Source organism: Strix uralensis, chromosome 21 (assembly GCF_047716275.1).
Source record: "Strix uralensis isolate ZFMK-TIS-50842 chromosome 21, bStrUra1, whole genome shotgun sequence".
NCBI classification, from domain to species: domain Eukaryota; kingdom Metazoa; phylum Chordata; class Aves; order Strigiformes; family Strigidae; genus Strix; species Strix uralensis.
The window spans coordinates 749880-776977 of record NC_133992.1 but is presented as its reverse complement, the minus strand read 5'-3'; the positions used below and the strand labels follow the sequence as shown (position 1 = coordinate 776977).

The following is a 27098-nucleotide window of genomic DNA, read 5'->3' as shown; positions in this document are numbered from 1 at the left end:
TCGGCCCCTCCGTCAGGGTGGCGCTGAACTGGTCGTGCCTGGCTCTGACCGGGGAGGATTTCCCCGCTGCTGGGTGAATTCCCCGCACGGTGAGAACGAGACTCTCCCTGCCCTGCCAGCGCAGGAGGTGGTAAAGCCCCGAAGCCCCTGTGCTGCCTCATCGAGAGCGCAGGGAGGGCTCCGGCAGCCCCCGGTGCGGGAGCTGGGCTGGGGGGGACACGCAGGCTGGGGACCCCGAGCAAAAAAACCTGCTGCTGTGACCTTTTGCCAAGCAAGTTCCCCTGCAAAAAGCACCTCGTGCTGACCTCACCGCCGCGTGGCGAGTGGCTGTATTTTCCCCCACGTCTTTTTTTTTTTTTTTTTTTTCGATTAAACTGAAACGCGCCTGCCACTGCCCATCCTTCCTAGTGTCTGCTGTCCCTCCAAGCGGGTGCTGCGGGACGGGATGGCCATGGCGCTCTGCGCACAGGTAAGCAAGTGCCCGGTGCCACCCAAAATGGCCCCAAAAAATTCTTCTGGGGGCTGGGGCTCACCCCAGGCCGTTCCCAAGGGACTTCTTGCACGGCACGGCTTGGGGGGGGCGGGGGGGGGGGATGTGTGTCACGGCAGGAGGGTGGCTGTCCCCACAGGGTGGGACCCCGGGGTGGGGGGCCAGAGTGTCCCCAGGCCGAGCACTGCTGTCCCTCCGGTCGCCCACTGGCAGGCGCGGGGGGGATGGAGAGGTCCCGGGGGGGCTGGGCCGGTTCCCAGCAGGGGTGGCCTGAGGCCCCTGTGGCGGGGGGCGGCGAGGGCAGGCAGTGGGGGGACAGCGGGGGGGTGACGCTGGGGAAGAGGTGACACAGGGCGAGGGTGATGGGGGTGACATGGGGGAGGCGATGCTGTGTGGGGGTGACAGGGGTGCTGGGGGGGGTGACGGGGGTAGGTGCCGGGGTGGCGGTGGCGCCCGAGGCCGCTGGCCCCGCCCCAGGCCGGCCCGTCGCGGGGCGGGGCCGTTACCAAGCGCCGGGGGGCGTGGCCCGGCGGGGCGGGGCGGGGCGCTACACGTGTCCGGGGGGCGGGGCCTGCGGGCGCTTCCGGTGCGGGCGCGGACGGAGGCGGCCGGTGAGTGCGGCGCTGCTCCCCCCGCGGGACCGGGCCGGCGGGGCACGGCCGAGGGCTCGGCGGGGCAGGGGCCAACGGCCGGGCTGGGTCGGGCCGGGCTGGCGCAGCGGGCGGCGGAGGAGGAGGCGGGTGGGCGGGTCCTGTCCCGTGCGGCGGCGCCCGGGGCCTCGCTCCGCCTTGAGCGCGGCGCGGCCCCTCCTCGCGGCGGGCAGGGCGGGCCGGGCCGCACCGAGCGGGGAGCAGCCTCCCGCCGGCGCGGGGGGGCGGCCGGCTCGGGCCCCGCGGAGCGCCGCCGGCCCCGGCCTCGCCCCCAAGTCCCGGCGGTGCGGGGGGGGCTCCGCCGCCACTTGGCCGCCTGCGCGGCGTTCCGCGCCGTACGGGGGGTGGCTGCAGCCGGGGGGCTCCGCCAGCGGGGGCTTCCAGAGCCCTGGGCGAGCCGGGCCAGCTCCAGGACCAGGCGGTGCCCGGGGCTCCCGCCAGCCTCGCGGTGTCCCTTTGTGATCCCCGGGCACCCCAGGAGGTGCGTGTGGCTGGGACTGTAAAAGCAACTTGGCAAGGAACAGGCAGTCACGATGCAACTAAAAAATCGAATTTACATTCAAAACCTGGTTAAATATATGTAGTGTAGAAACAATGATGCTCAGTGCAGTGGCGCACCTGCCGGCACAGCAGGGCTGCTCGGGGGAGCCTGGGTTGTGAAAGGGATCTTCGTTAATGCTGTCCTCATTGTCCCTCTTCTGGGGTCACTTTAGCAGCTTTAACAACCCCTGGGACAGGCAAAAGTTACCCAAAACTTAAAATGTGCGGGGAGCTGAGTGAGCCTCGCTGCTTCCTCGGCTGCGCTGATGGGAAGGAGGTACCTGGGTGTGCTGCTGCCTTGCACGTTTCAGGTGGCTCTGGAATGTGAAGGTGGGAGATGCGTCTTTAGATCATCATAAGTGGTCAGAACAAATGCATTTTATTCTTTTCCTCCTTTCTAATTTGCTTGTGCCTCTCACATCTTTGTTTTCCAGCCCTTTGGAGAGCCCTGTACGCCTGCTTGGGCATTGCCAGTAAATCTGGGCTCTGCCATGTGCATGGCATCTCCCTGGGAACGTCTGGCTTTGGGCAGAATTATGGTCTTTTTTGACAACTGACAGATGTGAAAACAAGCGGTGGTAGGCTGTGGTTACCTCACTTAGTGCCTACAGGTTTTTGTGGCACTTAGTGGACTGAGGCAATTTATTTATACTCCTGATCAGCTTTAGGATGGTTTTTTACCCTGTTTTGGGCCAGAAGCCTTGATTTCACTGAATAGGCTGCATTTCAGAAAACTTGGACGGGGATTTTAGTGTGGGCTGTCCACTCTGTCTCTTTGTTCTGGATTTCATTCTAAAATTAACTGTAAATTTTCTTTCCATATTTTTAACTAGATGGAGTCAGGCTTGTAGTTCACATCAGTGTGTTTACCTGTGTTGTTGGGTTTTGGGTGCCAGTGTAATATACTGTGAGTAATGCAGTTTATGTGAAAAATTACCAATCACACAGAGAAAATATTGTTGTTTTCAGGCTCTGGAGCTACAGCCAGAATTTTTCGTTCACATGGCAGCAGCAAACTCTACTCCACCTGGCTCTTTGGATCTAAACCAGCCTGGATTTGCGAAGGAGATCCTGGGAACTAAACTGGAGGTCAAGTACCTCTGCTCTGATTGCAAGAATATATTGAGGAGGCCGTTTCAAGCTCAGTGTGGACATCGCTACTGTTCCTATTGTCTGAAGAAAATTATAAGGTAACTAACTTTTCTGCCTTCATTCTGAAGTCAAAATGCTTGAAAAGGCATTTTCAAGCAAAAAAGGAGAGAAAAGTCTCATTTTCAGGGCCTTCTCAGCAAGGGAGCTGTGTTTAATCATAGAGGTTCAGCATCAGGTCATCTTTAAGGGAATGCGTAATCTCTGACATGCTTTTATTGTTCTGGGTGTTGCTTCAAAGGTCCCTTTTCCAGAATCTCCTGGATTGTTTTTGCTGTGCAGGTCACAGTCCAGGTGGATCACCCATCTCCTTCAGTCTTCCTCGTAGCTACTGAAGGAACTTGCTCCTCAGTCATCGTATGGTTGTCGTGCCAAAATGTGAGAAATTTAAGCACTTCCAGAAGGGCTTCCAGAAAAGTTTCCTTGTGTTCTGTCTCACTCTTACCTTTAAGTGAGGGAAGTTGAACAGAGGAGTTAATCAGGAGAAGAAAAAAAGGATTAGAATCAGAAATGGGCATCAGAAATACACATAAGCAAAGGCTCAATGTGGTGTTTTAAAAATAAGAAAATGCTTTCGTTTTATAAAGTTACCAGAAATCACTTTATTGCTAAATCATAAATTGGTCTTTTTTTGTTGTGTTTGATGATTATTTTTTCTGTCCGATAGTGCTGGACCTCAAAAGTGTGCCAGCTGTATTCAGGAAGGAATATACGAAGAAGGAATTTCTATTTTGGAAACAAGCTCGGTAAGTCAAAATTTAAAAAAATAAAGACGCTCACTGATGTCATTAATACCACTTGCAGTTTTTGTTTAAAACACAAGTTCTGAGAAATCCTTATTCCTAGGAAACGTTTTCTTCAGTAGTGAGAGTTATGATTAATGTGGTGGACTCCCCAGCTTCTAAAATCCAGGTCACGTTGGTATAGCGGTGGCCTACTTAAACGCTGTAATAACGATTTGTTTGCCACTAGCACACCTCTGAGGATGTGATGTGGCAAGTGGCCTGGAAGGAGCCTCAATAAAGTCTTAATAAAGAATGAAGAGACTGGACTAAAACTGCAACCCCTCAGTGATTTTTGTGGTTTGCTTGTTTTTTCCATTTTAGGCTTTCCCAGACAATGCAGCTCGGCGGGAGGTGGAAAGTCTGCCTGCTGTCTGTATTAACAGTGGCTGCACTTGGAAGGGGACTATTAAAGAATACGAGGTAAAGATCAAAACAAGGCTTTTGATGTCTGCGTCCTTTCTCTTTCCTGTGTGTTTGGGGGAGGCTCAGGTGGTTTTGCTTGTACACTGACACTGGCAGTGGTTGTGGGAACTTTCATCTCCCTGGACTTCACTGTAAGCTGGAGAGATTTCTTGGCTGAGCTAGGTTTGCGTGCCCTGCTGAGGGCACGGGCTGAACTGAAACGATTTCAGATCTGCTTGTGATCGCAGGCACCGACCACGTCCCTTCCATGGTGGGAGTCACCCGTTCTATCTCCTTTCTGCTGTAAAAGACAAGTGAAGTGTCAAGAAACTGTGCTGTGCTATAAAATTGTTGTGAAGTTCTCTGCGTTATGTGAACCTAAAACCTACTTCAGACCCGTGAGCTTGGGGAAAGTGGCCTGGCCACGATCCTCTTCCCAGCCAGCTGCCCCCATAGCTGCCAGGGCAGCGGGACCAGGTGTTGGTCACTGGCTGGCCACCCATCACTCCGAGCTGTTCTGGGCCACGAGCCTGCTGGACAGGATGGTTTTTCCAGCCCTGCTCTTCTCGAGGAGCCCACCAGCTCTTCAATCCAGGCTGCCTTTTTGTGGCCTTGGGCAGTTGGTCCTTATCATGTGTATGGCTAACGTGCCTTGTGAGAAGCGTGTTCTTGCTGAGGGGCAGTGGGCCACATACCTCCCTGTGCTTTTCAACAAATCAACTCTGCTGAGGCAATTTGCATCATTAAAATACATTGGCAGTTAGCAGTGAATGTATATGTACCTGTGAAGCTTTGGTGCTCCTGAAGGACAGTTTTGTCATCCCTCTTGGAATGGAAGAACCACCATGTGAGAGGAACAGATGTTATTTCCCTCTAACACTCATCCTAGGTAAAGATTGTAGCCCTGTGGTTCGTGGAGCTTTGGTAGTGGCTGAGATGTGTGTCAGGAAAGTTGGAACCTCAGTCTGTGTAGGGTAATGTTTGGATTCTCTCCAATGCTACTGCAAGATGGCAGGAAGAAACAACAGCTGTGGATCATGCCAGAGTTTTCTGACTAGCTCCTGAGCCTGTTAACAGAGAGATGCTTCTGCACCTCTGCTTCCTTGTCCTGCCATCTAGAACCTTCCGCTTCTTTGTGCTAAAAGTTCAGTCCAAAAGATGAGGGAATGAGGGTGCTGTGAAACCCTCATTCATAGATCTCTAAGTGACTCATGGTGTGAATGTATGACTGAGTAAATGTCAAGGGAAAAGCTTAACAGTGATGCAGCACTGAGAGTTTGGGAGTTGCATTTCAGGGTACAGTGTGTTCTACTGAGGTTCCAGGTTCAAGCTGTGCCGTTGGTGCCTGCAGATTGTTTGACCCACGCTTTAATTTCTGCTGGTGACCAGTGACTAGAAGTCCGATACCTGCTGCAGTGTTCAAAATGGTGATCATAGTAAGTGAGCTCATCTCCATTACACTAAACCAAATTATATTTCTCAGCAGCTTCCAGTGCTATTGATTGTGCTGTGACTGATGAGCTCTTCTGAACTTTTTCTCCTGGATTTAAAAAAAAATCTTAAAATAGTTCCTGTAGAGCTCAGCAAAAATCATCAGCTGCGAAAGGTCCTCCCTGTGTGGTCTCACAAGTGTTGGGACAGAGGCTTGAGTTCAGCCAGAACTTGCACTAGAAGTTCAAAAGGGCGATGAGCTGTCCTGGGATAAGTCTGTCTTCTTGCAAGGCTGCAGGTGTGTGTGATGCTCCAAGATCTTATGCACAACTGCTTAAGACCATCTGAACAGATAAGGCTTTGCCTCTTTTTTTACTCTCCACCTAATCTTCAAAAGGTTCTGTTAGGTGTTTTGCTAAAACAAGTCTATGTTTTGTAGAGGTGCGGCTCCAGAGTGCTTGGGCTGCAGGTCTGCAGCACTGATCTTGACTGTCATGGGTTTTGTTAGTCTTAGGGCAGTCTTGTGTGATGAAAGGGGAGCGGGATTTCGAGCAACGCTAGTTGGCTCCTCTCAGGATTGACCTTGCCTCTCCTGCTACCAGCGGTGGCATTCAGTCTAGTGGGGGTGAGGTTATTTTGTGTGCTCTCGGGAGAAGCTGATTCTTTCCTGGGAATTGCGGGGAGGAAGCAAGGTCTGGACTGTGTTATCTCTCCTCTCAGCTGCCTGCCAAGGAGCTGTGGCATTTAATCAGGCCTGGCTGGCCTCGTGTGGTCGGAGCTTAGGAGATGGTACGTGTAGCTGAGGAGAGCTGATGAGAGGAGGCGTCAAACGAACGCGTTAGCCCGGAGTCTCTCTTAGTACTGTGGACTAATGTTAAGCCCTGCCTTATGGGTAGGCCTGTTAATTTAGTGTTTTCCTCCTGCAGTATGGTTGCATCTGTAGCCAGCAATGTGTGTAACGTCCCGCAGCAGCTCAGCACTCCCACTATGGAAAGTCCCTCGCTGCGCTATTTCCGACAGGACATGGAAAGTCCCTAAGAGCGAATTCATTGTTTGCTAATTTAAAAGTCATGTGTTTGTACTGAGAGAGACTGACTCGGCTGCTATCCACTTACAAATCAAAAGATACTGTCACTTCTGGTTTGCTAATCTTATCAGGGCATGAACAAGGAAAAAAATGTTCTGCAGCTGAAAAGCTCTAGCTCTTCAACTTCAAAAAAATTAATAAAACTGTTTTCAGTTTTGCTTTCTGTTCAGACAGACCAGAGTTCAGCTCTCAAAAGGACATACAAACCCGCAAGAGTGCAATCTGCTTGGACATGGCTTGCCCTCTGCTTAAAGCTGGGTGAAGCATATGAAATATTTACGTGCTTAGCACATGTCTGTGTTTATAAATGCATTTTTCAGACTTTGTAAATATTTAGTGGCATTTGGATAAAGCAGTTTGCGGTGGGGCTGGAGGATTTTACCTTTTAATCAGTAACCTCTTTTCATGTATAGGTTTCCTGATGAGTCTGCCTGAACGTACATACAGAAAAGCAGACTGTGGGCAGGAGCCTTTAGATTCTGGTGGAAAGTCTGAGGACTTCAGCAGAAACTAAAACTAACCTATTTGACCGAAAGGAAACACCAAGAAAACATGCTCTGTGATATCCAGATAGAGGGAGTTTGTGGTTCCTCAGCACCGGAGTGTTTCTTTTCTTGCCTTGTAGTACCTCCAATTGCCTGTGTTGCTCTTCCATTTTATCAATATATCTTCAGTTCTCTTATACCTTTTATTTATGCTTTTCACAGCACCAGCTCCCTTTCTTTGGCACCCATCAGGATTGGGATGGGAGGAGGGGGCTGCAGAGGGGTGTTCACGTGGTCAGCCATTTGTCACTCAGAGTCAGCGTTTGTTACCCAGACAGAGGTTCATCTCAGGAGATACAGTATTATTTGAGACATAAGGAAATGGAATTGTCTACGTTTTGGAAGGAGAACTGAGTTTTAAGCTTAATCCTGACAGCAGTATTTAAACTGAGTTGGAAGGGGGGTTTCTAGGAAAACAGATGAGCTCAGCTAGACAATGGTTGACTGTCATCTGTGGTGATAACCTGTCCTCATCCAAACTGGAGGGGATGTGTTTTCCTTCTGGTCCGTTGTCACTGTGGTTTTGAAGAGTTCACTTTAATTGAAGCCTGGAGGGCTGTGGAAGATGCAAAACTCAGAACTTAAGTGATATTACTCCGAAGCAGATGGTGTTGGAGAGTATGTCCACATCCCCTTCTGGGCTATGTGGCTTCCTGAAGCCAGAAGGACAGAGTAGCTGGGCAGTCCTTTCTTTCCCAGTGTTCCTACTGGGAGATGTTGAAGAAGCCCTGCTACACCTCGTGTAGAGAAAACTGTCCCTCTTCAAAAATGCTGCTGGGGGCTCTGAGCCTCCTCCTGCTTCATGATGCTTCACCGTTTCATGCCCCCCCATTCCGGCTGCATCCCAGCAATGCTCCGATAGTTTCTGGTGGTCATTTTTAGCTTAGGCTGAAAACTTCATCTCCAGGCTTTTGCACATTGCTTAGAAGAGCTGCTGGTCTTTGGAGCTACTTCACCTGGCTCCCGTTGCCTCTGAAGTGTGCTTCTGAGTGTTTTAGAGCAGTGGTGCCTGCATGGAATACAGTATTTTAAGTGCTGTGGCAACCACACTGGATGATGCTGTATCAGGGACACCAGCCTCCCTTTTAAAACCCTATACAGCATTTATTGTCTTTTTTGAAGGTTTTGGCTCCAAGTTATGGTATAGTATTGAAGAGCAGTTTGCAGCTGGTTCTGGCCTGATCAGAGTTTGCCCCAGGACCAGATCACTTTCTTGTGGGGGGATCCCTGACTTGCACACACAAGTGACCAGAAGGACCTCCTGCTTTGGAAAAAGGGATCTGACACACCTTTACTTTCCAGAGCTGGAGCTGAGGACCACTCAGCCTCCCTTACAGTCCCCAAAGTAGAGTTTATGTAGCTGGCTGCCCAGACACGAGGCAGTTTCTCATCCAAGCCCGTGGTGGGAGGTAAGCCATGGGGAGTGCCGGAGAGTGCGTGTGGGAGGGGGTTGGAAAGCCCCAGCTGTAGAGGGTCTGCTCTTACCTTCTAAAAACAGCCCAGCCTTCTTGTGGTGGCCCACCTAATTAACACTTTTGGCATCTATTTCTTGGAAAATGAAAAGCTGTAAGTCATGAGCTTTGAAGCTGAGGTGAGTGCTGTGTGTCCCTTCTAAGCGTGATGAAACCCCTCAGCGTGAACGCAGCTCTGGGGGTTGTGGGGCACCACTTCACACCCAGGGAGATGTTCCTGGGGCTCCAGGTGTCTGGCAGGAGCCAAAGCCATGATCACACACACACCCCCTTGGGCACTTCCAACTCTTCAGACAGCCTAGAGGAGTCGCGTTTGAAATCAAGCCACTCACCACAGCCTCGACTTCTCCAGCACGTGAAAGACACCTGTCCAGCTGTGATGTTTGTTGCACCTCCCCTTTTCTGGGTGCTAGTCTGTAACACAGCCTCGTGCTGTAACAGCCCTTCTGTTCACAGCCTGCACCTCCACGCTGCCTGCGGGGCAAAGGAGTTGACCTTGCTCTTCCCCACCGTCCGCAGCTTGCGGTGCTTGGCCGGTATCAACACCCCCGTTTCTAATGTGAAGGTCAAGCAGATCACTGTGAATCTTCATCCTGCAGCTGTCCCTTCTGATCTGAGTGATGAAGGTGAAGCTTTATGTGCTGGTGAAAGTACTGTGAGAAGGGAGGCAGATCTCTCCAGGGGTGTTATCCTGGGTCATGGTCAGTACAAGCAGTGCTTTCAGTGTGTTTGGAGCACAGCCATCAGCACTGCAGCATCTCCTGCCGCTAACAACAGTGGTTGGCTCACTATCGGAGGTGAATTCAGATCATTCCTATGAGCGTGCTGGTGCCTGGCATCATTAGTGTGATGGTATGATTGGAGTCCACTCCCCGGTGGCAGGTTGTTCTCAAGCAGTGACCTCGTTAGACATGAACAGCACATCTTGGGCATTTTTCATGCAACAGTGACTGGAACTGTTAATTGTAGCCTAGAAGACCTGTGGAGTTATCTCTGATCAGACATTCCCAATTGATTTGAACCTCCCTTATGTGTCAGCCAGCTGTTTACAGAGACTCAGTGTAGTCCAACGCCAAAATTTTTAATTTCCTTGGCAAGGGGATTTAGTCTTTTTGTTTTGCAATGCAGCTAGCCACATCTGAGGCAAGGGACAGTGGTGCATGGGCTCCAGCTGGCTGTGGGGCCAGCTCAGGTTCACACTTGGGCTTATCTAAAATGCTCTGGGGGCCCAGCCCCACTCCATTTCAGACTAGAGGCTCCCCTGGAAAATCATTCCTCTGGGATGATGAAGGGATGTGGGAAAAGCATCCTGGAGTGTCCTAGTGCCTCGTGCTTGTGTAGTTCAGAGCAAACGGGGAAAGGCAGAATCTGTTTTAGGAAATGTTAGAAAGCCCACTGCTGCTTTCAGATGTTTCTTGTACCTTCAACCTTCTTCAAAACCTGCTCTTGCTTTCACATCCATCTTCAATGCAAGAAATGCTGCCTTGATGTCCCTCTACTAATAAACCCCAAATCAAATGTCTGTCTAATCAGCCATAAAAGCCAACGAACAAAGCCATCGGACGTTGAAAGCAGAAGTTCTTGTGCTAGTTCTGAAGAGAGGCATGAATGAGGCCCCTGGGAGCCCCTGACATCTCTTCTGCCACTTGTAGTCCTCAGCTCAGGTGGACACCGTGGCGTTAGACAGCAGAGTAAAGGCCGTGGTGGTTTCCCATGCCATCGTTGCCATATGCATGTCCACTAAAGCCACAAGCAGTTACTGATGGGAACTTAATCTTTGGTTTTGACACTTTTCTTTGAGGTTTAATGATTTGTGATGCCAAGTGTACTTGCTTGGATCATTGTCAGCAGCGTGTCCCAGCAAAGGGAGCAGGTCGTGTGTGGCACCAGCTGGTGCGATGGTCTTGGAACACTCCTGCTCCCAGCTGGCACTGTGAGTTACAGGCTGGGTTCCTGCTCTCCAGCCCTGTGTGCGGGGCTCCATGCAGTAGCACAAGGACCATGTGTGTGTTCCCAGTCCACCTGTGTGACGGAAGCTCTGAGCAGGGCTGGCTTAAAACAAGCCTTAGGACTCCCCTGATGAGGAGGAGACACAGCACAGAAGGGCATGTCGACTTCAGAGGAGCAGGACATCCCAAAGTACCTGTGTTTTGCGACACACTCCCCTCTTGGAGGCTCTGGAGCCCCCGGGGACCTGGCAGAGGAGCACGAAGCAACTCGTGCTTCTTGATGCGAGGGATTCAGGTTCCCTCAAAACCTAGGCAGGCTCCTTTTACACTGGAGACCCATTTCAGGGTTTTCTTTACACTTCTGTGGGCCCACCCTTTTTCTTATAGCCAGGCTAAGATGCCAGAGGAGCCATGGACTGGACGTGGCAGCACCGGACACTGCCAAAGCCCTGACAGCACTCTGCTGTGCCCTGTGCCACTTGAGCTGGCTTTCCTCTGCCATCCTGTTAATTTTCCTTCCTTTTCGTTGCTCCCTTCCTGCTGCCAAGCCTTTCAGCTTTGTTGATGCTTATGGTTGCTGTTGATGTGCTTGGAGGGGACCAACGACTTTCAAAGATCAACCTGCAGGAGACTGTTTGCAGAAGAGCTGCCGCGTGCAGCCAGCACCAAGCCTGTTCTCTGCCAGCCCTGCCCTTTGCGATAACCTTCCTGCAGGGCTCTGACAGAGGCATCTCACAGCAGCTGTTTCAAAGGTTGTTTTTCTCAGCCGCTTGCTTTGCCTCTTGACTGGAGGGAGGGGGAGTGCTGTGTCACACTGATGGATTTCCCAGCATGGTTGCAAGACCTCCATAAAAATGGACTGGCACTGATATGGCAGGTTCCGAGCAGGGCAGCTGGGGAGCAGGTGCACCTCCTGCTCTGCCACCATGGTGTGGGGATAGTGATTTTCAGCAGTAGCCTCTTCCATAAATTCAAGTTTAGCAAAGCCTTGAGAGGCACAACAGCAATCAGATTAAACGTCAGTTTTCCCTTTGGTTTTACGCAGGCACAGCAGGGCAGCTTGTCCTGGCATTCCTTAGGAAACAATCGTGTCCTTCAGAGATCAGTGCTGTTACTACATCTCACTTTTTCCCTGTGTGTGCTTTGCGCTTTTCTGCAGGGCTGCATTGGGATGTGCTGCCCTTGCTGCCTGTTCCTGCTGGTTGAGAGCTAGAGTGCAAGGGGATGATCCTGGGAGTGCCCTGAGAGAAATCTCAACTGCAGATAGTTTTTCTGCTTTCCTGATACCGAGGTGGGAGAGTTACGGTGCGCGCAGAGCTGCAGGCGAGGGGAGGGGGCTCAGCACCTCCACTGCAGCCCGTCGGTGCTGCTCCGGAGAGGAGCACGGGTAGGTGCTGGAGGACTGAGCGGTAACCCACGAGTGCCTGTGCCCCGAGCGCGTGCTCGTAGGCTGCCCTGGTCCTTCCAAAGGTGGTGGTGGTGTCTGATTTTCTAGTCTCTCAGGTTGGCTCCCAGAGACTTGCTGTTCTGATGGTGGTGTGAGATGTACAGGCTGCCCCTGGGTTGTCTCGCTGTTTATTTTTAGGGAGTGAAATTGTTGTGCAGATCAATGGGCAGTTTTGGTTTTAATTGAGTGGGAAGAGCAAGGTGTTGCAGTGCAGGCTGTTAACTCTGCCCAGTTTTTCCTACTCCTGCTGTTGGATGCTGCAGGCTGGCGTGTGCCTCGGTTTACAGCTGGTGGATGAGAAGTCAATGCTGAGGTAACCGGAGAGTAGCCCTGAAGGTCTGAGCCAGACTGTTGTCTTCCAGTTCTGCTTTAATTCTTCTATTGCCATTCCCTCTCTCCAACACCTGTGAGACTTGAGACAGGTTCACTCTGGGACAATGACTCTGCTCTCACCAGCCCCGTTCACAGTGATGGCTTTCCAAAGCCACCTAAAAAGTTCACAGCAAATGCCCAAATGTCAGAGATGCTCCTCTGTGCTGCAGAAGCTCACAGATGTGGGTTTGGGAAAGGTATAAACAGGAGGATTGCCCCATTCCTGGGGGAGTGGAGTGTGGCAGGTCAGGCTTGAATGCCAACCCCTGCTCTTTGGCTCCCGGGTGGGGTGGATTTCTTACAGCAGCAATACCATCTGTCTCTGTTTAGACACCCGCGTAGAGGGGGAAGGAACAGGGGATTCCAGAAGAGCCCGAAACTGTTTATACAAAAATTTTTGTTGAGAGGTTTGGATCTGTGCTGGTTAAAGCTAATGCTTCTGTGTGTCTTAATTTATGTACGGACCAGTTGCACTTTCAGCTTAGCTGTGCGGGGCTGGTTTCCCTTCTCGTGCTGCAGGCTGAGCACGCTTCGCAGGGCTGCTGCACCTTGGGTGTTATATCGCAGTGTAGCGTGTAGTCGGGATGGAAGATAAATGCTGGGAGGTGGGGGGTGCAGAGGGGGTGGTAGTTTCAGGCCTAGCACATCGGCACAGGAGAACATGAGTTTTAAATGCTCCCTTTTTAAATAGTTGTCTCTACACTGAAGTTTCCTTTCTTCAGCCAGACTGTTTGTTCTTATGCCAGCGTTTTGTGGGTCGTGGGGAAGATGCTATCTGGTGTTTCTAGAACATGAGAGCAGTAGGTGGGTAGAAGAAAGGGTTCAGCCCCTCTGAGTGAGTGGGATGAAGGAAGGCACTCTGCCTCCTGCACCTCCTCTGCAGGCAGCGGTGTCCGTGCAGGCAGCACTGCCCAGCTGAACCGTGCAGGCTGGCCGGTCACCTCTACAGGGACAGCGCAGCGGGGCGCTGAGCCCGAGTGCTCATTTCAAGCATAAAAAGGAGAGAGTAACTAAGAAGCCAAAGCTGAGCCACTAATGGGTTTCACTTTCCAGTTTCTGATGTGGTAACAGTATTTAAGTTTGTGCATGTTTCGCCCCCCAAGACAGTAACTTGTTTTAATAAAGAGTAAATGTGACCAAGTTTTCAAAGCATCTGGTTTCAGATGACTCCTTTATAAATGCTTCTGTTTTTTTTTCCTGTTATTACCGTGGCAGGATACTTTAGTGCACTTATCTTTTAATCTGAATTTTGAGCTGTGTTTTCATGGAATTTACAATGCCTTGTTTCAACTGGTTGGTGTGTAAAGAGAAGGTTTAAGTGGTGTGGAAATGACACAGAAAGCAGAGGCACATTCTAGTATTCCCAATTTAGCCGGTATCACTGGCCCTAGTATTTGCTGAGGACAGAGTATTACATTGCCCTGATCATTTGTTCAGCTCCTCTGGCCGCCAAACAAACTGTGTGTGCTCTTGCTGCAGGGGTGGGTATTTGTGTGCAGGGGCTATTAGATGAAGCAGTTTTAAAACATTTTTCTTTCTGGTTGAAAGGTGGTTTTCTGGTTTGAATGTAAAGATACTGTCAGACAGCTCAGCCCAGAGTGTGATGAGTAGGCTATGGATTCATACCTCAGCTGACTGATAACCATTACAGTGGAAAAATTATACAGATTATCTTGATGACATAGTGGCTTACTTCAGTCAACCTGCCATAAATGGAGATTCCTGTTGATAATCTTGTTCATCAAAGCAATAATTTGATTTTTTAAAAAAATTAGCAACTTTTAAATTGAGGCTGAGGCTGCATAGACACCCAGAATTCTGGTAGCCTGGAGATAGCACAAATGAGTCAGCATGCAGAATTATCAGTGTGACCAAGATTTGAGTATCGGTTGGTAAATACAACACTTTTCTGTAATAAAGTGTAAAACTACCCCTGTTGAATTGTACTCATCATATAACCTCACTGGAGCTTTTATTTAGAGGACCAAATATTCTCCTGTCGATTCTCTTACAGGCTCATGACGAAGTCTGCCCTGAATTTCCGCTGACTTGCGAGGGCTGTGGGAAGAAGATTCCAAGGGAGAAGGTACCAGCTGTCGGGGAACCTCGTGCCATGGTGGCATTTGGCGTCCTGATGGGCTGACACCAGCGGTCTTGGAGCAGGGAGGAAAACCAAGACCATTAGAAAGCGAAGTGGGAAAAACAATGAAGTGGGAGCCATTAGTACAGATGTGACCTTTCCATAAGGCTCAAACTCCTGGTCGGGTGCGGTGAGCGTGACTCGTCGGCACCTGTAGTTTTGTGTTAGTGCTGCCGGCGCTGCCTCCCTTTGAGTGGCGGGTTTGGGTGCAGAACCTCCATGGGAAAAGCAGGCTCGTGGTTTTAAGGGGTACTTATGTCCTGTGTAAAGCAACTATATCAACCACTGCTGCAATTATGGGAAGGGAGCCTATCTCCAGCTAATTTAATTTATTTCTAATTAATCATGTAAAGAATCCATGTCTATAGGGTCCACCCTGCTGCTGACTCCTGGGGCAAGGCTCAAAAGTCTGAAAATCAAAAGTTTTGGGAAACATCTTCAAAAAGCATCTGAAACCATCCTGCCTGCTACAGGCAAATATGTTTTTAATAGCACTGTTGCAAAAGGGCGTTGTAGTGGGGCAGGGGGGACAGAAGCATCAAAAAGATGAGTAGAGTTCTTCTAAATGGGCAGCGTCACGAAGGACTTGGTGCTGGGGTCTTGGGATACAGATCTGCTTGTCTGCAGGCTGAAGCTGGAGCCCAGCAGAGACAAGGCTTGTAGGATTCCCACAGGTGATCTATCCTTTGTTTAAATATTAACTCCCTCTGTTATCCCTCTCCAAACTTTTGCTGATGAGCTGCAGCCATTGTAACTCTGAGTAACCGACTCATTAAGCGAGCCAGATGGATCTAGAAGCTTTTAAGAAAGTGGTTTAAAAAGTTTTAATCGACATCTGTTGTAGCAGATGTGGGTGTTAAATGTGGAATATGGTTGTTGTTCAGAACAGACCACTGGTATCTGATGAGGAGAGGTCTATCAAAAACAAGATGGTAATGTGCCAGTGCTTGTTAGCATTAATCATGCACTGTGTGGGAACCCAAACGAGTCATCCTGGCAGCTGGGGGTTAGTGGCACTTCTCTGTAGAAATATCCACCGTTGGCCTCGGCTCCTCACGGAGCTTCAGCTGCCAGATGAGTGGTGGCCAAGGTGCGGTGTCCTTCAGCACCCTGGTGAGGTGATGCTGGACCCAGCAGAGCAGCTTCCCTCACACAGGTAGACTTGCAGTAATTGCTATAAATACTCAGGCAGGACTACTTTTGTTCTCAGATGTATAATGCTTATCTGGAAATAAAAATACCAAGCTGTGGTGGGTCATATGAAGTGCCCAAAACTAAACAGCTATCTGTTTCATAGGGTTGTTCCTTATGCCTCCCCTTCCTCTGCCCTCAGTGAAGATGGTTGCTCAGCATCCATAACATGTACCTGTGCTGGTTGCTTTTTCTTTCTTGCATATGCAGGTGAGAAGTGAGACCTAGCTGTCAAGAGAAAGAGAAATAAAACTTCCTTCCACGTGTCAGTGCTGTATTTACATTACAGTGGAAGTCATACCTAATCGTAGGTAGTGTCCAGGTTTAACTAGTTTGGCAGCTAGTGATGAGCGATGGCTTGGGTGTTCTTGAGATCATCTTCAGTTTTCTAGGTGTCAGCAAGATGGAAAGGGAGCTACTGGGGACACGTAAGATCTAACATTGCCTTCCTTTCTTTCTAGTTTCGGGACCATGTGAAAACTTGTGGCAGATCTAAAGTGCCTTGCAGATTTGAGGTTGTCGGATGTGCTGAGGTGGTAAGGGCTTGTCTGTTGATGTTTATCTTGGGACTTGTTTTCAGTTCCAGTGTTAGAGTTAATCTGCAAACTGCTGTTGCCCAAACTGTTACAGATGTTTGTATTCAGATATTTGAACAAAGTGGTGTTTCAGACCCTTTGCAAATGGAGCTTGACATCATCTGCTGTCCAGAGTTTGGGTATCCAGAGAATGAACTTAATGTGGAAGGAAACCTCCTCCTTCTTGAGGAACACCCTGAGTGCTTTGAGACCCTGCTGGTTATGCTGCTTTCAGCTGTAAGCGCAGAACTGGGGCCAGGCCATATTTCTCCATGTGATTTCCCAGCTCCTATTTGGTGATTTCATACAAATTCCTCCTCGGGGGGATTACATGAGGCTTTGTCCTTCGGTGCTGTTAAGTACATCTGACAGAGCCCTTTCGGGAAGTAATGGAGGAAGACAGGGTAGAACAGTGTACAGCTGGGGAAAAGTTAAGCATCCATCTGTGTATGTGATTTGCAGCGTTTCTAAAACAAAACAAAAAGTCCCACCCTCAAAACAGGTTTTTTAACTATCTTTCTTTGGTTTTTCCCCTTTATAATTTAAAGCTAACGTTGTGACCTCAAGAGGAGGAATTTGTTCTGTGGATGGTGACAGCGTAGATTGAGCTTGCTGAATGGGGGATGTATTTCTCTTCATGTAGGTGGAAAATGAAAAGCTACTAGAACACGAAAGCAAGTGTTTGGCGGAGCATCTCTACATGCTACTGAGTTTTGTGCTCAGCCTCAAGGCTGGGTCTGGAGACCTAAAACCCCTTCCTGCCCTTTCCTCATCACAAAACAACTCCCCACTGCTGGCAGCAAGCTCTCTGTGCTCAGAGTCAGAGCTCTCCAGGTCCTTGGAGCTCTTGGGAAGATGTGAGGCCCTTGAGAGGAAAACGGTGACCTTTGAGAACATTGTCTGTGTGCTCAATCGGGAGGTGGAAAGAGTGTCTCTAACGGCCGAAGCCTACAGTCGGCAGCATCGACTAGACCAGGAGAAAATCGAAACACTGAGTAACAAGGTGTGTAACCACTGGCTTGGGCTTTCCAGCACTCTGAGCAGAGACTTTTCAGTTTCCTTTCCATGTTATTAGCTAGCAAAGCTTCACTGCCTAGCCCTGAAGCTTCACAAATCCGAAGGCAGAACTAAAGTATCGTTTGTGCCTGTGCCCAACTCTCAAAAGCTTCCTGGAAAAGCAGGAATTAAACTGACGTGCATAAAGCGTTCAGATCTCTTGTTAGTAATCAAGTTATGCAGACACCGAGATGTTGTTCTTAGGTGAAGATTTCCAACAAGAGACAGAGCACCCAGCATTTCACCTGGATCTCTCTGAATCCATGGGGCTGTGCACCTTCCAGACCTTTCAAAAGGAGTGTAAACGTTGGTGCTGTGCTACAGTGTTGTGCCGAGCGTGGTCTGGAGGTGTGAAGAAGCTGCCCCCACCAGTATGCTCCAGCACAATCCCTGCTGAGCACTGCCAGTGTGTCCTGGCAACTGGGAGTTGTGCAGTTTGCAGTGTACCTGTGCTCTCTCGGCAAGGGAGCTGCCAAAACTGCCGTGACTCTGTGCTAGGGAGCAGTGATTAACCCTCTGGAGACCGTGTTGGCTGGGTGTAGGTTCTTCTCTTTTTCAGTCTAGTTTTGTCACAATGCTGACTCGTTGGTTTTTTCCCCTCCCCATCCTCACTTCTTTTGCTGCTAACGTAACGGAGCTGCTCGTTGGGAGGATTTTTCCATTCGCTGTGGGAAAGTTTCCAGCTCAAGCACTGAGTTGTATCGATGCATCTTCTCCAGAATGACAGGGTTCAAAAGGCAGCTTCAGTGAATTGGCTTACGGTGCTGAATTTCTCCCTCCCATGACCCCTGTCAGTTCTGGAGAATGTCTCTTGCTAAAGAGTCGTCCTGAAGGGGATGCTGGTGTCTGCTGGCTTTCTCGGGTCTCACAGCAGTACGTGTTTCTAACCAGGCTGCACCGTGTATCCCACTGAGCAGGTCCGGCAGCTGGAAAGGAGCATTGGGCTCAAAGATCTGGCCATGGCTGAGATGGAGGAAAAGATCCGCAACATGGAAGCTTCCACCTACGATGGTGTTTTCATCTGGAAGATAACAGAATTTGCCAGGAAGCGTCAGGAGGCGATAACAGGCCGCTCTCCTGCGATCTTCTCTCCAGGTTATTGCCCACAAATTTGCAAAATTGCAAAAGCCTTTTGCGTCTCAGCTGGGTGTGGGATTTGTAGCGGTGTCCTTAGCAGGGGAGATGCTGGCCATTCAGGTGTACTTCTGTTCCTCTTGCCCTGTGGAGCCTGAACCACTTTTTTTTAGCATTGGGCTAAATGAAACTGCTGCTGAAAGAGGTGCTTTTTTGATTGCAGACGACCTTTATAATTTCTCATAATGGAGAATGCAACCCTCTTAGCTCCGGAATAGCCCTGCATAACCCTTTAGTTAGAATTAAAATACTCAGAGACCATAAAACCAGCAATAAAATGGTGAAGGAAGACAGGAAATATATGAGCCCCAGAAATGTATTTTAGTGCCTAAAGCATAATGGTGCAAGGGACGATGTCTAAAGCCCAAAGCATACCTAGGGAAGTGCTTGAATATCTGTTGGAGGAAGAGGCTCTCCTTGCAGCACTGCCCCAGCCCAGCACTGTTCCTCCTGTTCTTAAAAAAGAAAATCTTGGACAGTGAGCAGTAGGTTGTGATCTGGCTTGTTTGCTTATGGGAGCACTTCCCAGGCTTGCAGCTGTAAGATGAAACCATCTCTTCACACAATTTCATTGCTCGTTGGGGAGCTCACCCTGCAACAGAATGGTTGAAGAGGGGAGTCTGTGTTTGCCTGAGCAGGAATCACTTAGATCTAAGTGTGCTGGAGAGCTTTTTCAAAATGCCCAGAGCTGCGTGCAAACTCAGAGTATGTACCTTACACCTGATTCCTGGTGCTGTGAAAAAGCAGACTGTGGCTGAGCTACAAGATAAAAGCAACTGAATTTTTAAAACTACTTTAAAATCTGGTTTTTGGATGAAGGCTGTTCAGAGTCCTCTTTTTCTCTTGAAAAACTGAAATTAAAACGGTTTCCTCTTCTTGAGGAGGGAACTAAACTGCTACTGAAACTGTGCACATGCAATTAGCATTTCCTTTTAAAAGGCAACAGCAGCTGTGGAAAACCCCTGCTCTCTGTCCCCTTCAGGAAGGGCAGCACTTCCTTCCTTTTCCCAAAGCCAACAAATCAGCTTCAAATCTATTTTGTTTGACTTAGAGGACCTTAAATCTTGCATCCTGTCCATCTCCTGCACTGCGCTCAAGAGCTGCTTGACCTGACGGTCTCCAGAGGCTGCAGTGTGGAGGGAGATGCTGGACGGAGCTGACTCTTGTCTCCTCTGGCCACGGGCGTCCCTGCTCACTGCGCCCCGGCTCGGGGGCTCCTCAGACCCCTCCGTGGGCTGATGCCACCTGGGGTCCTTGCAGAGGGCGGGATTTACTTTTCTAGGTTGGAGAATCAAGTCAGCTGGTGGAGGGATATAAGTATCAGAGTCAGCCTAAGGGAGGGAAAGGGGTGAAACCTCTCCACATGCAAGAGGCTTTGTGTGTGCAGACGTTTGTTTGGCCGTGCCCTGAATGCACAGTTCCTCCCTGAGCTGCAGCTCAGGGTTGCTGGTGCCTCCTCCTCCACGCTGTGTGCTGGCAGGTCTCCATCCCCTGCCTGGCAGTGGTGGCAGGGCAACAAAGGCAGGGCTCGGGGCTTTTATAAACTCTTTCATCAAAGGAAAAACTACTTTGTGGGCCACCAGACTGTGTTTTATGTTGCTGGTGGGTTTCTGCAATCTGCTCATGAAAATCTTGTCTGTGGCTGGCGGGATTGGAAGGTCAGGGCTGCCTCTGCCTGACGCTAGGACTGCGGCTGAAAAGGCAGGACTGGTTTTTTTTAATCTTGCAAGTGCAAAGTACAAGGCCTTGTTTCCTACAGAATTCGATTGTGTCATTTAGACAAGAGATCCTTGTTCCTGATGCTGCTTTAGCTGAGAAAATTAGGCTGAAAAACAAATGTTTCTTTTGCAGGAGGGTTTTTTTAATCTTAGAAAGTGAAGCAAATAGACTAGTGCTGTTCAGTCTGGGAAGGAGACAGCTGTGAGGAGAGAGGTCTAGGTTGTGAATAGGATGAAAAAGGGAAATAAGTATAATTGTTTGTTTTGTATTTAAATGTGAAGGTGAGGAAATACCAAATGAAATCTGTGTTAAAACAAAGAGAAGAAAGTAGAGTTACCACTCACTCGCATTGTGAGGACACGATTGCTGCAGGATTTTGCAAAGGACAAAACCATAAAAGTTCAAAAAGGCAAATCCTCACAAGAAATGTTCATCATGGGCGTGAATTGGGACAGACCAAAGCGAAGCTCCTGCTGGGAAGCACCTACTGCTGGCCATCAGATCTGGGGGGCGGCGTGCTGGGCTTTTGCTTTGCCTCTGATGCGCTTTGCCTTTGCTGGGGCCAGTGGGAAGCAGGATGCCTGGTTCACTGCTCTGAGCTGGTAGTGTGGTGCACGAGGCTGCCTGGTGCCTTTTCCTGCGTGCTCCCACTGCTCTGACCAGCCATCCTCCCTTCAGTTCCCCACCTGGTTTTATGTTCAGAGGGTTACAGGAGTGCTGAGGAGCCTGGGGGGCGGTGAGGATGTGCCGCTTGGACCAGCAGAGGGTGGCATCTACCCTGAAAGCCTTTGGGTAAAGCAGGTGGAGAGGGAGGACTAGAGGAAACAAGTTGGGGAGTGCCAGGAGGGGAGGTGTGACCAAGCCCTGATCTCTTGCTCCTCACCCTGTGGAAGTGCACAGTATCTCTGCTATTGCTAGTCTGCCTGTTCATAAAAGTGCACCGAGTCCTGCAGAAAATGCCAGCTCTGATCTCTTGCCCCATGCCCTGAGGCTGTTGAGCCTCACCAGACCTGAGGCACATAGCTCTGCGCTGCTGAGAGGGCAGTTTGCAGCAGGTCCCCTTCTGAGGTGTATTTCTGTGGCCCTGCACGGGTCTGGTATCACAACATGGGCATTCCCAGAACTGCTGGAGAAGGAGAGAGCCTGGGATCCCCGAGCCCGTACCCGGCGGTGCAGAGCGGCTGGGATCCAGCAGGACACCAAAGCTTACTTGCTTGAGCCTTTGGCCCTGTCAGAGGCAGCCAGCTTACAGAGAGGTGAAGTGAGTACTGAGGATGGTCTACCCCCAGACAGGGTTTTTTGGGGTGGTTTTGTTCCTGCTCGTCAGTGTTATTGCTGAAAAACTGCAGCTCCTTGAGCAGTGATGTGCAGCACAGCTGGTGGATCTGGAGGGGGATGCAGTGGGAAGTGCCCAGCTCCCAGCACTGCCCAGGGTGCTTGTGCCTGCAGTGGTGGGTGGGGAGAGCCCAAGGGGCTGGCTAGTGCCCTGCTCTGCACCGCAGCCATCTGCATCTCGACTGGACCAGGGGCTTGTGACTGCCTGACCTTGGGCTGTCTCCAAGCCAGTCTAAAATGGCATCTGACTGTTAGTTACAAACCACCTCTGTGGGGCAGGTGTTTTAAGACCCAGCCCTGGCTTCTTCCAGGACCCAGGTCCTCAGAGTTCAGAGGAACCTGCTGGTGCCAGGCTTTGCTGGGTTGGACGCTCACTGTGTCTGTTTTGCAATCTTTGATAGCTTTCTACACGAGCAAGTATGGCTACAAGATGTGTCTGCGCGTTTACCTGAATGGGGACGGCACCGGGCGTGGGACCCATCTGTCCTTGTTCTTTGTGGTGATGAAAGGCCCCAACGACGCGCTCCTGCGGTGGCCCTTCAACCAGAAGGTAAGTTTGGGACAAAGCCCGCTATGGCCAGCAATGTGCCTCTCTAGTTTTGCACCCACTTGAGCTTTTAGACGCCGTTGGTCTGGCCTAGTTAGCAAGCAGAAGAAGGCAGGACTTTGATATATCAGCAGCCCTGGGGATTCCCCAGTCGTGCTGAAAGCAGCGAGCGTGCTGCAGGGCAGGGCACGAAGCGGCAGAGGCTGTGGCAGGAGAGCAGGAGCGTGTTCGGGAAGCGAGCGGAGCCTCTGCCTGAATTCAGGGTGAGGGAAGGTTGTCCTGGCCTCGGTACTCGGGGTGCAGCTGATGCTCACTCGCCATCAGGAGCTCAGATTGCTGGTCCTAGACGTTGCAGGTGTGTGAAACACTTCCAAGCTGAGCAGGTGAAGTACTGATGGAGAGAGAGGGACCACCCGCTTTCGCAGGGGCCGGCAACTCTGCGACTTCGTGAAGTACCTGCGTGGGGTATTGGTGTTGGGGGCAAACGCCATGTCAGCCACTTCTAGGTTGTCAGAGTCAGTCTGACAGCCCTGTGCTGCCACCCAGAAGTTTCCAGTGACAGGGCAGGATGTGGAAAGGTTTCTGCAGAATGTCACTGAGATGACATTGTCCACTGGCCCTACTTACAGGCATTTCTCAGGCGCATGATGTGGCTCTGGTTCCATTGGTATTGGCATGTTTCACATGCAGGTGAGCAGGTTACTGGACAGGGTTTCCATGTGCTTTTTATTCAGCCATGCTTGTATATTTTCACATTTCCCCCCAGGTAACCCTGATGCTCCTGGATCAGAACAACCGGGAGCACATCATTGATGCCTTCCGACCCGACGTGACATCCTCCTCCTTCCAGCGACCCATCACAGAAATGAACATTGCCAGCGGCTGCCCGCTGTTCTGCCCCGTCTCCGTGATGGAAGCCAAGAACTCCTACGTGCGTGATGACGCCATCTTTATTAAAGCCATCGTTGATCTCACAGGCCTCTAACCCTCCTCACCTCCGGGAGCAGTGAACGCAGAGCCAGCCCCAGGTGGGGCATCCCCCTCTTGTGCTGCACTTCAGGCAGGTCTCGGAGCAAGGAGGGGGCAGAAGGCAGAAGGGGAAAAGCCCTTCCCAAGAAAGGGACCTTCACTCTGAGTGGAAACAAGGTGTCTGATGGGAACCCTCTTCCCTGGTGTCAGAGAGACCTTCCCTGAGAAGAGGTTTGCGTGGACGTTCACAGTCTGCAGGTACAAGAAGATCTCCTGCAGGGACTTGGGTGTCCGAACTGCCGCTGTCTGGGCTCCCAGTGGAAACCAGTGCAGCTCTTGCTCTACCAGTTTAGTGCAGATCCGCAGTGCTCTGTAGTAAAACAAAGGTTTGGCCTGAACGAGCACCACCTCGTGTGGATGTTTGGCTCAGCCACCTAGGATTTTCTGCAGAGATCTCTGTTCCTGGAAGTTTTGTGTGCTGCAGGGGTGCTGTTGCTCTGTGCTGCTGGCTGGTCTGTGCCTCGGTGGACAGGAAGGCTGCATGGCAGGCTCGGTGCAAGCTGGGTCAGAGAGGTGCAAACAGTTCTGCTGTTGTTTTAACACCATCAGTGTCTTCAGAGGTGCTGAGCTGAGCTGTGTGGCCAGCAGGGGAGCGGTACCCCGAGTCTGGCCCTCGCTGTGTGCTGGGAGCGTAGGATGGGGCAGGCAGTGCCTGCGGCCTGGGAGGGAGCGTGGGGCAGCACCGGGGATGCCCACAGTGAAAGAGAAGTGACTCTCCCCTGGTGACTGCCCGTCCTGTCCCAGGAGAGGAGGGTGGTGCAGGGCTCAGTGCAGGATGTCAGACCTCTGAACCCCAAGAGCCCCAGGTGGGTTTTTAGCCAGACCCTGCCGTTCTCTGCCTGCCCGTGCCTGAGCAGTGGTGGGCAGGATGGTGGCAGAGCTGGAAGGTGTCTTTACTCACACACAGATGCTCCTGAGCTGGCTTTCAGCCCCATCGTGGGGCGGCTGCAGCAGCACAGGCGCACCAGCCTTCCCAGGGCCCTCTCCAGCGGCCAGGCACGTGTGGCTGCAGCTCCACTGCTGTCTGCACCTACGCTGCTGCCGTCCATCTGCACGGGCCCTGTCACCTCTGCGGCTGCCTGCACAGCAAGGAGCTGCCTTGCCCACCAGCAACCACTTTCCCCTGTCCCCTCAGCTCTGGGGACAATGTGCCTGCTGGTTCCTGGTCATTGCACACTCTGCTCAGCCCCTCACTGAGGCTGCAGCCACCTGGGTAGGAGCTGGGGTGGCTGGAGCAGTCCCAGAGTGAAGCTTGCTGTCCCCTTCTTGTGCCTGGGCTCCTGGCACCACTTCTTTCTGGGCAGCAAGCGTTCAGCACCCACGAGAAGGTCTCTGTTTGTGGAGAAGAAACTGCTGCTACGTCCCTGCAGGGTGGCTGGCTGGTCCCTCAGAGTTGTTCTGTTGTGGCTGTAGCTCTGGGCAGGTGGTTAACCAGGCTGGACTCTGGAGGCTTTGCTGCCTTCTCTGCCTGTGCTCCCCTCACCTGCTTCAGCATCCGAACGTGCCCCAGGAGAGGTTTTGTTGGTCCCAGGAGCTGGCTGCTGAGCCCACCTTGCAATAATAGCCCAGGACCTTGTCCAGCTCCTGTGCTGCTCCTCGGGCTGGGAAGGGGCACAGTGAGACTGGAGGGTCGTCACCCTCTTCTTGCTCGTGGCTGCCATGGGTCACCCTGGGCAGGGAGTCGCAGGCCCAGGGGACACGAGGCTGTGGTGGAGGAAGGCCCGAAGCCCCTCTCTGCTCGCAGCTCCCTGCCTGGTGGACACAGACTCCACCTTGCTTGGGCTCTGCTTCCACTGCTGCTCTGGCACAGCCACCCCGGTGGGGCCAGGGACAGCACGGGTGGGGAGGGGCTGTGGCCCAGCGAGCCCTGCGGCTCTGCTGTCCCCTGGGCCGTGGCACCGCACTGACCGCCTGCTCCTGGGGTGCTTTGGGGTGTCCCCGCTGCTGCCTGGGGAGCTCGGGGGGTGCCTGATGTCCTTCTCCAGGCTGGTGGGTAGCTGAGCTGGACCCTGACCCAGGCTGAACCTCCTGCACCCAAGGGTGCTGCGCTGGCCAGGGGGCTCTCCCTGCCTGTGGATGGGTGCTGGGACAGCCTTCGAGCCCCCCTTTGGAGTCCCCCCGTGCATCTTATCGTACCTGTTGTGTGCAGAGGCCGCGGCCAGGGGCAGACTCTGCTGTTTCATCAGGAGGGGGACAGGAGCCCGTGCTGGGGTGAGCGCAGCTGCTGTGGGTGAGGCAGGGTGGGCTGGGAAACCTGCTGGTGTGGCCACTGCGACCCTGGGAAAAGGCGAGGGCAGCGGAACAGGCAGGGGCCTGCCCCTTCCTTCCCCAGGGCAAAGGGTCAGTAGGTGTGTGTCCACCTGCAGCAGCCCCTGGCAGAGCAGAGTGGGGCTGGGCAGCTGCCTGCACCCTGCCTTGCTGCCCCCGCCCCTCAGCTCTTCTCGAGGTGGGAGAGGGGTGGCAGGACCCTTCCTTTGTGCGAGGCCCAGCCTGTCCCCAGGCATGGATCAAGCCCTGTGTTGCCATTCTCACCCTGTTGCCTTAGGAGGAAAAAAAAAAAAAAAACAAAACAACTCTCAGAGCCTGAGAGCTCTGCTCCCACCCGCACAGCTCTGCACCGCCAGGCCTGAGGGAGGCTCCCAGCCCTGCAGAGGCTGGGAAAGGCCTGGAAAGGGGGAGGAGAATCACCTCCTCCCATTCAGCAGTTGGGGATTTAAGTATATTCTATGGGGTGGGAGCAGGGAAGCTTGGGCTGAGCTGATGTGAAGGTCTTTGCTCTTGGGTGCTGGACGCCTGCAGCGGGGCCGTGCAGCTCTGGCCAAGTAGTGCTGGGGATGCCTGTGGAGACGCTGGCTCAGTAGGGGGGTCTGGGCTGTTTCAGGGAGTGGGTGCTGGTCCTCCTGCCCCAGCAGGTGCCTGGTAGGTGGTGGGAGAGTCAGTGCTGCGAGCAGAGCTGAGGCTGAGCCCCTGCAGCCTGTGGGGGGCCGTGCTGCCGTTGGAGAGGGGCGCACAGGGCCATGGCACGGCCGGTGAGCCCCTGCGACAGCAGCTCGTAGTGGCCACGGTGTTTCCCTTCCCTCAGCCCGTGGCTGAGGGGAGGCAGAGCTGGTGCTGACAAACGCTGTCTGCTCCTTTTTCATTTTTTAGCAGTTCTGGAGCTTGCAGCAGGAATTGTGCGTGTCCCTTGCAGCAGCCCATGTGCTGCAGGGGTACGGTACCTTCCCGGACACAGCTCTGCCAGCCGAGCTGGCACACAGATGGACACTCGGCACAAGCCACTACTGGATTTTAGGGTTTTTTTCCCTTTTGACCACAGCTATGGGAGAACACCCATCCCAGCCTGGCATTGTGAAGTAAGGTTTTTTTTCCCTTGAGGATGTAGTATGGTCGAAACCACTAATAAAAGCCAGTTGAAGAGCACTGTTGTTGTATCATCTCTGGGATGCTGGGGCTCTAGCACTGCATGGAGTGGAAGAGGAGCAGAGGCAGCATCACCTTGGGCTGGGGTGTTACTTCTGTGCTGGGAGCTTTCCCCAGCTGCTGCCTCCCTGCAGTATTGCTGCAGCCTGGGGGGTTCTGCCCAGCACTGCAGCTTCCAAACAAGGGGTGCTGGAGCAGGCAGGGAAGGAGCTCTCTGGGGGCGGGGGGTGACCTGGTCCCAGCCTGGCTGCGGGAGCATCGCACGTACCAGGGCCACGGGGCTGTTCATCGGGTGCTGGACCAGCAGAGGGGAGCTGCAGAACAACTGGAAAGGCAAATCCAACATGTTACACTCATGTTCCTGGGTGCTGGATAAAGCAGCTGCTGAGCTGGGTTTTAGCTGTTGTTAGGAGCCAGGTGCCTGTGCTGGTCCTGGCATCCCTGCAGGAGGCCCTGTCCTGCCCCTCCAGAGCTGCAGCACCAGCTGAGGGACTAAACCCATGAGACTGCCACGAACGGCTGCTCCCCTTCTGTCCTGTCCTCTTCCCTGAGGGCAAAGAAGATTTGGGGGATCTGGGCCCCTCTCCTGTTGTTTTACACCTTTGTGCCCACTCCCAGCAGTGTAGGCACAGC

At 52.1% G+C, this 27098-nt stretch overlaps 1 protein-coding gene across 3 annotated transcripts; it reads left to right on the top strand.

The window, feature by feature from the left end:
* Positions 1–363: 363 nt before the first annotated feature.
* On the top strand, positions 364–26465 carry TRAF2 (TNF receptor associated factor 2). Of its 3 annotated transcripts, none has more exons than XM_074890910.1 (10): positions 364–469; positions 2650–2870; positions 3497–3575; positions 3936–4034; positions 14334–14405; positions 16112–16186; positions 16869–17228; positions 18199–18376; positions 21871–22019; positions 22783–26465. In XM_074890910.1, exons 1-10 carry the CDS (start codon positions 446–448, stop codon positions 22999–23001), a joined length of 1476 nt encoding a protein of 491 aa, XP_074747011.1. In that variant the 5' UTR covers positions 364–445; the 3' UTR covers positions 23002–26465. The 3 variants fall into 3 exon arrangements, with proteins under 3 accessions (XP_074747011.1, XP_074747012.1, XP_074747013.1); XM_074890911.1 differs by lacking the exon at positions 364–469 and adding an exon at positions 1032–1101; XM_074890912.1 differs by lacking the exon at positions 364–469 and adding an exon at positions 1473–2010.
* Positions 26466–27098: the final 633 nt, after the last annotated feature.

Excerpts from the sequence above, each read along its gene's own strand:
- TRAF2 (XM_074890910.1), top strand. The coding sequence starts at position 446 with ATGGCCATGGCGCTCTGCGCACAG. Across the intron at positions 2,871-3,496 it reads TGTCTGAAGAAAATTATAAG|TGCTGGACCTCAAAAGTGTG; the intron begins GTAACTAACTTT and ends TCTGTCCGATAG. Across the intron at positions 4,035-14,333 it reads GGACTATTAAAGAATACGAG|GCTCATGACGAAGTCTGCCC; the intron begins GTAAAGATCAAA and ends ATTCTCTTACAG.